Source organism: Entelurus aequoreus, linkage group LG01 (assembly GCF_033978785.1).
Source record: "Entelurus aequoreus isolate RoL-2023_Sb linkage group LG01, RoL_Eaeq_v1.1, whole genome shotgun sequence".
NCBI lineage: Eukaryota > Metazoa > Chordata > Actinopteri > Syngnathiformes > Syngnathidae > Entelurus > Entelurus aequoreus.
The window spans coordinates 76,015,731-76,027,868 of record NC_084731.1 but is presented as its reverse complement, the minus strand read 5'-3'; the positions used below and the strand labels follow the sequence as shown (position 1 = coordinate 76,027,868).

Sequence of the window (12,138 nt, the reverse complement as noted above, 5' to 3'; positions counted from 1 at the left end):
GCTTCTTACCTTCACCGTGGCCCGGCTTGGTGGTCTTGTCCTCGGCCACCAGGTTGTGGTTCTCCGCCATGCTAACTTCTTGCTAGCAAGCGGCGCGAGGCCAAGCGCAGGGCCGACACCCCCGCGTCCGACTTCGGGCTAAAACTGGCGAGTGTTGTATCCAAGGCGGACGTGTCTTAGACAGGCCGCGGTAGGAAGAAAGTCCGACCGGCAGCGGCGATGTTCCGCAGGCAGACGACCCTCTCTCTCTGCTGCCGTACTCAACTTGGACCATGGGCTAGAGCTGTGACTTTCGCGAACGAATCGAGTCTTTTGAACGGCTCAGTAAGTAAACAATGAGAACCGATTCCCAGGTGTGAGCGGTTCGTTTGGGACCCTCTTTTTTATGTACATGTAAATTTTGCGTTTGTTTTTACTATAAAAAAAATAATATACATGTATAAAAACAGAAAAATGAATATGTTTTAAAACGTATTTATTAATTGTATTTACATTTGTATTTTTATTATTTTTTCCGGTTCATTATTCTAAAATCTGGAGTAGTTCAGGCGTACACACATCAGCTATGGTTGTACAATTTTGTAGTCACATTTTTATGTTCTAATTGTTATTGTGGTTTTACTTATGCATTCTTAATATTTATTAATTACTTATTTTTTTACATAGTGTATTTTTTTCCCTATTTTGTTAAAATACACATTTTTTTGGGTGATTTTATTATTTGTATTTTTATTATTTTTTCGGGTTCATTATTCTAAAATTTTGAGTAGTTCAGGCGTACACACATCAGCTATGGTCATACAATTTTGTAGTCACATTTTTATGTTGTAATTGTTATTGTGGTTTTACTTATACGTTCTTAATATTTATTTATTTATTTATGACTTATTTTTTACATAGTGTATTTTTTTCCTAATTTGTTAAAATACAAACATTTTTTAAGTGATTTTATTAATTGTATTTATTTTTATAATTTTTTCGGGTTCATTATTCTAAAATCTGGAGTAGTTCAGGCGTACACACATCAGCTATGGTCAGCTATGGTCGTACAATTTTGTAGTCACATGTTTATGTTCTAATTGTTATTGTGGTTTTACTTATATGTTCTTAATATTTATTAATGAATTATTTTTTACATAATGTATTTTTTTCCTATTTTGTTAAAATACAAACATTTTTTAGGTGATTTTATTAATTGTATTTATTTTTATTATTTTTTCGGGTTCATTATTCTAAAATCTGGAGTAGTTCAGGCGTACACACATCAGCTATGGTCGTACAATTTTGTAGTCACATTTTTATGTTCTAATTGTTATTGTGGTTTTACTTATACGTTCTTAATAGTTATTAATGACTTGTTTTTTTACATAGTGTATTTTTTTTTCTATTTTGATAAAAGACAAAAAAAAATTTAGGTAAGGGAAAATTGAGACTAGTGATGTCGGTCCGTGTACCTTCCGTTCATTCCATTTCCAATTCTTAAATGCAAATCAAAAAACAAATTTCAGGACATTTTTTCTATTTTTATTTCTGAAACAGAAGTTGGACAACTATTTAATGGCACATTTTTAAAACGACAATAGGACTCCTGCTGAGCAAAGATGTTACCGTTCTGCTAAAAACATGCTAAGCGCAAAGGAAAAGCTAAAATACTGCTTCAGGTTCAATTTGTCATCACACAGATAACCAAGCATTTTTGCATTTTGGATGAACATATATTCGATTTTTGTGTTTATCTGGAGAAAAAAAAATACATCAAAGGAAAACAGCACAAAATCCAATTTTATGGCAATATTTTAATGAAAATCAACCCTTTTTTGTTTGTTTTAAATCTGCCATCTATAATAAAAATCGAAAAACGGCCCTAATTTTGGTTTTTGATTTGAGTTTCAGAATTGGAAATAGAATGAACGGAAGGTACACGGACCATTGTCACTGTCAAAGCATGGAAATATGGCACCGCCTTATAGAATATATAAAATGAAAACTCTTAAAATATATATAAAATATATACATCCAATATTTCAGAATAATTCCCACCAATAGTTTAATATTTGTGTAAATTAAATATTTTGGATGTACATTTTATCGTATAACTGATGCTCGTGATTGCTTCCTTGATAGAAAAACGGGGAAAAAACAGTTAAAAAATGACCTATGATAAAGTGCCATTCTTTTGAACAGCCCTTTGATAGGAAGGGCTCCCCAAGATCCGGCTCCCTTCAAAGATCCCTAAATCCGAATCCGAACCGGAGAGCCTTTCATCTTGAATTAAGATTGCCGACTCCCTGGGGAAAAAAACACGGAACACCTTTCATCAGTATGTTTTGGTCATTGGATTTTCTTTTCATCAATGCATATTGAAAAACGAAAAACGCTTGGTTTATTAGAATAAAAAAGAAAAGAAAGAAACTGTTTTGGTGTCAAAGAGCAAGAATAATATGATTTTTGTTTTATATTTATTATAACTAACATTTTAAACCCTGGTAAATAGAAACGGAAAAACAGATCAAAACGGATGTTTTTTTCATATTTTGACACCGGAATATTTTATTTTTCAAAGTAAAAGCGAGCATTTTATGTGATAAAGAACATTTTACATCAATCCAACTAGGGATCTAGATATCTGGTCAGGACACTCCTCACTCTTTTGCCTTCACCTTCATTGTCCATTCGTTTTTGGTGACTTTATACACTCTGGACCTAGACGTCGAGTCGGCGACATACATGGCGGAAAATAACTGATAGTCTGCTTTGCCAGTCCAAACGCATTCGCCGTTTTCCCTTGACGGCCAGGTAATACAAAGCACACGCTACCCTTTTTATCACATCCACCGGAGCTCGCATTCTCGTTGTCTCTCCTTCGACAAATGGACAAAGTTTTTCGCCAAATAGAAACACAGCTGACCCGGCCGGACATTGGAAAGCTCTCTTGCCGTGTGAGAAGTGTTGTACCCGAAATACAAACCCCGTTTCCATACGAGTTGGGAAATTGTGTTAGATGTAAATATAAACGGAATACAATGATTTGCAAATCATTTTCAACCCATATTCAGTTGAATAGCTACAAAGACAACATATTTGATGTTCAAACTGATAAAACATTAATTTTTTTTGCAAATAATCATTAACTTTAGAATTTGATGCCAGCAACACGTGACAAATAAGTTGGCAAAGGTGGCAATAAATACTGATAAAGTTGAGGAATGCTCATCAAACCCTTATTTGGAACATCCCACAGGTGAACATGCAAATTGGGAACAGGTGGGTGCCATGATTGGGTATAAAAGTAGATTCCATGAAATGCTCAGTCATTCACAAACAAGGATGGGGCGAGGGTCACCACTTTGTCACAAATGCGTGAGCAAATTGTTGAACAGTTTAAGAAAAACCTTTGTCAACCAGCTATTGCAAGGAATTTAGGGATTTCACCATCTACGGTCCGTAATATCATCAAAGGTTTCAGAGAATCTGTAGAAATCACTGCACGTAAGCAGTTAGGCCCGTGACCTTCGATCCCTCAGGCTGTACTGCATCAACAAGCGACATCAGTGTGTAAAGGATATCACCACATGGGCTCAGGAACACTTCAGAAATCCACTGTCAGTAACTACAGTTGGTCGCTACATCTGTAAGTGCAAGTTAAAACTCTCCTATGCAAGGCGAAAACCGTTTATCAACAACACCCAGAAACGCCGTCGGCTTCGCTGGGCCTGAGCTCATCTCAGATGGACTGACACAAAGTGGAAAAGTGTTCTGTGGTCTGACGAGTCCACATTTCAAATTGTTTTTGGAAACTGTAGACCAGGGGTCACCAACCTTTTTGAAACCAAGAGCTACTTCTTGGGTACTGATTAATGCAAAGGGCTACCAGTTTGATACACACTTAAATAAATTGCCAGAAATAGCCAATTTGCTCAATTTACCTTTAACTCTATGTTGTTATTAATAATTAATGATATTTACACTTAATTGAACGGTTAAAAAGAAAAGAAAACATGAAAAAAATTACAATTAAACTTTGAAACAGTTTATCTTCAATTTCGACTCTTTAAAATTCAAAATTCAACCGAAAAAAAGAAGAGAAAACTTAAAAAAAGAATTTATGGAACATCATTAGTAATTTTTCCTGATTAAGCTTAATTTTAGAATTTTGATGACATGTTTTAAATAGGTTAAAATCCAATCTACACTTTGTTAGAATATATAACAAATTGGACCAAGCTATATTTCTAACAAAGACAAATCATTATTTCTTCTAGATTTTCCAGAACAAAAATTTTAAAAGAAATTCAAAAGACTTTTGAAATAAGATTTAAATTTGATTCTACAGATTTTCTAGATTTGCCAGAATATTTTTTTTGAATTTTAATCATAATAAGTTTGAAGAAATATTTCACAAATATTCTTCGTCGAAAAAACAGAAGCTAAAATGAAGAATTAAATTAAAATGTATTTATTATTCTTTACAATAAAAATTTACAAAATAAATTTACTTAAACATTGATTTAAATTGTCAGGAAAGAAGAGGAAGGAATTTAAAAGGTAAAAAGGCATATGTGTTTAAAAATCCTAAAATCATTTTTAAGGTTGTATTTTTTCTCTAAAATTGTCTTTCTGAAAGTTATAAGAAGCAAAGTAAAAAAAATAATGAATTTATTTAAACAAGTGAAGACCACGTCTTTAAAATATTTTATTGGATTTTCAAAATCTATTTGAGTTTTGTCTCTCTTAGAATTAAAAATGTCGGGCAAAGCGAGACCAGCTTGCTAGTAAATAAATAAAATTTAAAAAATAGAGGCAGCTCACTGGTAAGTGCTGCTATTTGAGCTATTTTTAGAACAGGCCGGCGGGCTACTCATCTGGTCCTTACGGGCTACCTGGTGCCCGCGGGCACCGCGTTGGTGACCCCTGACATAAACTATTAAGTGTGTAATGTACATTACAGTGATATTCCATCCATCCATCCATCTTCTTATGCTTATCCGAGGTCGGGTCGCGGGTCCAGCAGCCTAAGCAGGGAAGCCCAGACTTCTATGCTGGGACATTAACACTGCTTCTACAGTCGGAAAGGCCCAACAACGTCTTTTTTTTTGAGGAAACTAAAATGCGCAAACATTCCGCAGAAATCAACGGTAAACTTTTACAACTGTGCCATCAGCAGTGTCCTCACTTACGGATTTTTAGTGTGGTTTGCTAGCTGCACTAAAGCGAACCAACAAGCCCTCCAGCGAGTGGTTAAAGCGGCGGGGAAAATTACAAGGGCGATACTCCCAGAGATGAGTGCCATGTACACAACTCGCTGCCTAAAGCGAGTACACACCATCCTGAAGGACAGATACCACCCGGCACATGGCCTCTTCAACCTGCTACCCTCTGGAAGGAGGTTTAGATCGATTCGCGCCAGGACCACCAGAATGTCTCACAGTCTGTAACCCCAGGCTGTGAGACTGCTAAATGAACAGCCTGCCCCTTTGCTGCCCCGGACCATCTTATTACCTCACTCTTCACCACCTCAATAATTGTGCTCTGGACATTGCATTGCTGCAACATCAACGTAACACCCATCAGACATCTGAATGTTCCCGCCCCCACGCCCCTCTATTCGCAATCTTCTTGACAATGCTAAACTGTAGACCATGGTCAACCTGCACTTCAATGCAGTTTCTATGCCGCTAGGCAAAGCTCAAACAAAATCTCGTTGACATGTATGACTTAAGTGTTATTATGACAATGACAATAAATGATTGATTGATTGATTGATCTAAGCAGGGAAGCCCCAGACTTCCCTCTCCCGGGGGATGCCGAGGCGTTCCAGGGCCAGCCGGGAGACATAGTCTTCCCAACGTGTCCTGGGTCTTCCCCGTGGCCTCCTACTGGTCGGACGTGCCCGAAACGCCTCCCTAGGGAGGCGTTCGGGTGGCATCCTGACCAGATGCCCGAACCACCTCATCTGGCTCCTCTCCATGTGGAGGAGCAGCGGCTTTAGTTTGAGCTCCTCCTGAATGACAGAGCTTCTCACCCTATCTCTAAGGGAGAGCCCCTCCACCCGGCGGAGGAAACTCATTTCGGCCGCTTGTACCCGTGATCTTGTTCTTTCGGTCATAACCCAAAGCTCATGACCATAGGTGAGGATAGGAACGTAGATCGACCGGTAAATTGAGAGCTTTGCCTTCCGGCTCAGCTCCTTCTTCACCACAACGGATCGATACGGCGTCCGCATTACTGAAGACGCCGCACTGATCCGCCTGTCGACCTCACAATCCACTCTTCCCTCACTCGTGAACAAAACTCCGAGGTACTTGAACTCCTCCACTTGGGGCAAGATCTCTTCCCCAACCCGGAGATGGCACTCCACCCTTTCCCGGGCGAGAACCATGGACTCGGATTTGGAGGTGCTGATTCCCATCCCAGTCGCTTCACACTCGGCTGCGAATCGATCCAGTGAGAGCTGAAGATCCTGGCCAGATGAAGCCATCAGGACCACATCATCTGCAAAAAGCAGAGACCTAATCCTGCAGCCACCAAACCGGATCCCCTCAACGCCTTGACTGCGCCTAGAAATTCTGTCCATAAAAGTTATGAACAGAATCGGTGACAAAGGGCAGCCTTGGTGGAGTCCAACCCTCACTGGAAACGGGTCCGACTTACTGCCGGCAATGCGGACCAAGCTCTGACACTGATCATAAAAGGAGCGGACTGCCACAATCAGACAGTCCGATACCCCATACTCTCTGAGCACTCCCCACAGGACTTCCCGGGGTACACGGTCGAATGCCTTCTCCAAGTCCACAAAGCACATGTAGACTGGTTGGGCATACTCCCATGATATTGTTTTCTTCTAAAGATACCTTACCCTAAAATGTAATTTTTTCATGTCTGTTATTTTACTTGTTCATGCAATAACTGGGACTTAAACAAGACAATATTTGGGGAGAGAAATTATTTAATAACGCTTGCGGTGTTGCTCTTTATTGCTCTTGTGCGGCGCTTCTCAAACTAGTTTCACCAAGTAGCACCTCAGAAAACACCCGGCTCTCCAAGTACCACCATAATGAATGAATGAATGAATGAAATGAGTTTATTTCGGTCATCTAATCATAATCAACCATTTTGTGTGATCAATTTAACAGCACAATTTTGACATATTAACAATCGTACTCATTTACACACAAAAAGAAAAAGAATGACCGAAAAAGGAATAGGCTGAAGCCAAGGCTTATATTTGCCTATACCAGGAGTCACCAACCTTTTTGAAACCAAGAGCTACTTCTTGGGTACTGATTAATGCGAAGGGCTACCAGTTTCATACACACTTAAATAAATTGCCAGAAATAGCCAATTTGCTCCATTTACCTTTAACTCTATGTTATTATTATTAATTAATGATATTTACACTTAATTGAACGGTTTAAAAGAGGAGAAAACCCGAAAAAAATGACAATTAAATTTTGAAACATAGTTTATCTTCAATTTCGACTCTTTAAAATTCAAAATTCAACCGAAAAAAAGAAGAGGAAAAACTAGCTAATTTGAATCTTTTTGAAAAAATTAAAAAAAGAATTTATGGAACATCATTAGTAATTTTTCCTGATTAAGATTAATTTTACAATTTTGATGACATGTTTTAAATAGGTTAAAATCCAATCTGCACTTTGTTAGAATATATAACAAATTGGACCAAGTTATGTTTCTAACAAAGACAAATCATTATTTCTTCTAGATTTTCCAGAACAAAAATTTTAAAAGAAATTCAAAAGACTTTAAAATAAGATTTAAATTTGATTCTACAGATTTTCTAGATTTGCCAGAATAATTTTTTTGAATTTTAATCATGATAAGTTTGAAGAAATATTTCACAAATATTCTTCGTCGAAAAAACAGAAGCTAAAATGAAGAATTAAATTCAAATGTATTTATTATTCTTTACAATAAAAAAAATTAATTTACTTGAACATTGATTTAAATTGTCAGGAAAGAAGAGGAAGGAATTTAAAAGGTAAAAAGGTATATGTGTTTAAAAATCCTAAAATCATTTTTAAGGTTGTATTTTTTCTCTAAAATTGTCTTTCTGAAAGTTATAAGAAGCAAAGTAAAAAAAAATAATGAATTTATTTAAACAAGTGAAGACCAAGTCTTTAAAATATTTTCTTGGATTTTCAAATTCTATTTGAGTTTTGTCTCTCTTAGAATAAAAATGTCGGGCAAAGCGAGACCAGCTTGCTAGTAAATAAATAAAATTTAAAAAATAGAGGCAGCTCACTGGTAAGTGCTGCTATTTGAGCTATTTTTAGAACAGGCCAGCGGGCTACTCATCTGGTCCTTACGGGCTACCTGGTGCCCGCGGGCACCGCGTTGGTGACCCCTGCTGTAGACGTTGTGTCCTCCGGACCAAAGAGGAAAAGAACCAAAGTGTGAAAGGCAGCATCTGTGATGGTATAGGGGTGTATTAGTGCCCAAGTTACACATCTGTGAAGGCGCCATTAATGCTGAAAGGTACTGACAGAAGTGGGTAATTACATATATCCATATTTAAGTGTTACTTCTTTAGTTTCGTGGTCGTATTGCAAAACAGCTCCATTTTGTTCTCTTTTGAGTCTTCAAAGTGTACGGTATGGTCTGGCCTTGATAGCTCTGGAATGCAGGAGACAGAGAAGAAGGAATCCTCCCTGCTCCCTTCTCGGGCCGGCTTGAGATAAGAGACACAATGGGCATCTGTAGTCATTTCTGTAAGGTGGGGGCGAGGAACAACGAAGGTCGGGGCGAGAGACAGAGGAGAGAGGGCAACGCTGGCGTAGGGGGGGAGATCGATCTTAGCTGTGCGAGTGAACCCTTCTGTACTGGATTGGCATACTTGCCAACCCTCCCGTTTTTAGCGGGAGACTCCCGGTATTCAGCGCCTCTCCCGATAAACTCCCGGCAGAAATTTTCTCCCGACAAACTCCCGGTATTCAGCCGGAGCTGGAGGCCACGCCCCCTCCAGCTCAATGCGGACCTGAGTGGGGACAGCCTGTTCTCACGTCCGCTTTTCCACAATATAAACAGCTTGCCTGCCCAATGACGTCATAACATCTACGGCTTTTAGAGAGTATAGTGCACAACTGCGCACACAACAAGGAGACGAAGCAGAAGAACGAGGAAGTTACAGACATGGCGACGCCGTCGACGAGCAAGATGAAGAAATACGCTTGCAAGTTCCAAAACGAATGGAAACAAGAATTTCAGTTCATCCAGGACAGTTCGAAGGGGAAGGGGTATGTAATTATGTTGCCTGTACATTTTGTAAAACAGACTTCTAATAATGATAATAATAATAATGAATTGCATTTGTTACGCACTTTGCATTTGTTAAAATCTCAAAGTGCTACAAAGTATTAAAAATAAAAATAGAAAGTAAGAATATATAATAAAAAAAATAAAATAGAAATGAATCATGACACACACGAGATAAAACAGAAACATAGATAAAGTAGAAATAAGAGCCTGAAAGCACTGGATAAAAAAACAGATACGCAAGCAGTGCATTTAAAAACAAGAAGGCAGAGAAATTAGATAAAAGCTGTGCTAAAAAGGTGGGTTTTTAGTCCCTTCTTAAAATGGTCGACCGACTGTGGTGCTCTAAGATGGTCGGGGAGAGCACCATTGAACACGGTGGCCGAGTCATGAACGGAGGAGAAGTTAAACAGGACAATACTGCCATCTACTGGATAGCCCCTGGAACACTGAAATTCAAGTATTTATTTTTTTTATATGTATAATAAAATAGATATATATACATATATATATAGCTAGAATTCACTGAAAGTCAAGTATTTCATATATATATATATATATATATATATATATATATATATATATATATATATATATATATATATATATATATATATATATATATATATATATATGAAATACTTGAGTTGGTGAATTCTAGCTGTAAATATACTCCCCTATTAACCACGCCCTTAACCACGCCCCCGCCCTAATCGGAGGTCTCAAGGTTGGCAAGTATGTGGATTGGTCTCACGTTTATTGTCAAAGCTTTGAGAATAAACCACAAAATACCAACTACTGCCTGGTGGACAATTTGAGCTCAGCTGTGTCATCAAAAGAACTTGGGAGTGACCAGAAACTTAAATTCCCTGGAGGAACATCTGGTTAGAACGCAATAGTACATACAGGTTTTTGAGCAACATATGTTGCCATCCAAGCAACGTTACCATGGACGCCCCTGCTTATTTCAGCAAGACAATTCCAAGTCACGTGTTACATCAACGTGGCTTCATAGTAAAAGATTGCGGGTACTAGACTGACCTGCCTGTAGTCAAGACCTGTCTCTCATTGAAAATGTGTGGCGCATTATGAAGCCTAAAATACCACAACAGAGACCCCCGGACTGTTGAACAACTTAAGCTGTACATCAAGCAAGAATGGGAAAGAATTCCACCTGAGAAGCTTAAAAAATGTGTCTCCTCAGTTCCTAAACGTTTACTGAGTGTTGTTAACAGGAAAGGCCATGTAACACAGTGGTGAACATGCCCTTTCCCAACTACTTTGGCACGTGTTGCAGTCATGAAATTCTAAGTTAATTATTATTTGCAAAAAAAAAAAAAAAGTTTCTGAGTTTGAACATCAAATATCTTGTCTTTGTAGTGCATTCAATTGAATATGGGTTGAAAAGGATTTGCAAATCATTGTATTCCGTTTATATTTACATCTAACACAATTTCCCAACTCATATGGAAACGGGGTTTGTAGCTGCAATCGCTTTCTCTTAAGGCAGTGGTTCTTAACCTGGGTTCAATCAAACCCTAGAGGTTCGGCGCAGGTCAAAACACACCCGACTCATCGTGTAAATACAAACTTCTCCCTATCGGCATATTACGGATACGGCAACAGCAGAAGTCACACTGATTTGCAGGTGTGTAATTTGTTGTGAGTTTATGCACTGTGTTGGTTTTGTTGTTTGAACAAGGTGATGTTCATGCACGGTTCATTTTATGCACCAGTAAAAAAACATGGTAACACTTTAGTATGGGGAACTTATTCGCCATTAATTAGTTGCTTATTAACATGCAAATTAGTAACATATTGGCTCTTAACTAGTCATTATTAAGTACTTATTAATGCCTTATTCGGAATGGCCTTATTATAACCCTAACCCTCTAACCCTAACCAATTAACTCTAATTAAGTCTTTATTACTTAGAATATGTTCCCCTAGTGTCCAAATAACTCTAAATTAAGTCTTTGTTACTTAGAATATGTTCCCCATACTAAAGTGTTTCCAAAAACATATAACTTTGTCTTGAATTTGAAAAAAATAAACATTTTATTTTTTACTAAAGAAGGGTTCGTGAATGCGCATATGAAACTGGTGGGGTTCGGTACCTTCAACAAGGTTAAGAACCACTGTCTTAAGGTATTCATGTGTGATTTCCACAAGCGTCTGTACATGTAGAAAAAGGAGAAACACGGGCATGTCTGGATGACTCGCATTCATATTTCGAGTGGTTAGCTCCGAGTTACGAAACCGCTTTACTATGAAGCTGGCTGTGGCGCGTTCTTTCTGATGTCACTTCCTGTGTGGGCATGGTCTTTCTGGCGTCACTTCCTCTCCGAACTCAGTTTGTAAACGATCAACGAGTCCATACAAAGCTAAGTGCTGGAGATTCAAGAAATACACGGCTGACTTACTCGTGTAAAAATTTGTCCGAGGAGGGGGGGACCTTAAACGCTGGTTTAGTGTGGCTGAAACGGGGCTTAGGCTAAATAATTATTCGTTTAAGGGGTTAAACGACTTAGTGTAGACATAGCCTTAGTGTAAACGGGGCCTATGAAAGCGCTTTCCTATCGCTCTATTTGAACGACTAGAATACCCAATAACAAACAGCGATACAACGTTTTCTGTCCAAACTCTACATTCACTTGTTTTAAAGGCCTACTGAAACCCACTACTACCAACCACACAGTCTGATAGTTTATATATCAATGATGAAATCTTAACATTGCAACACATGCCAATACGGCCGGGTTAACTTATAAAGTGCAATTTTAAAACTCCCGCCACACTTCCGGTTGAAAAACTCCTTTGGATATGATTTATGCGCGTGACGTCACAAAAGCAACGGAAGTGGTT

At 38.2% G+C, this 12,138-nt stretch overlaps 1 protein-coding gene across 1 annotated transcript in view; it reads right to left on the bottom strand.

Annotated features, from left to right (window-relative positions):
- Positions 1-340, bottom strand: part of LOC133657346 (UDP-galactose translocator-like) — a 36,692-nt gene extending 36,352 nt beyond the window's left edge. Inside the window, exon 1 of the mRNA XM_062058561.1 lies at positions 10-340. Coding sequence (XP_061914545.1) covers positions 10-70 — 61 coding nt within the window. The 5' untranslated portion in view covers positions 71-340. The remainder of the gene's footprint in view (positions 1-9) is intronic.
- Between the last annotated feature and the right edge of the window lie 11,798 nt (positions 341-12,138).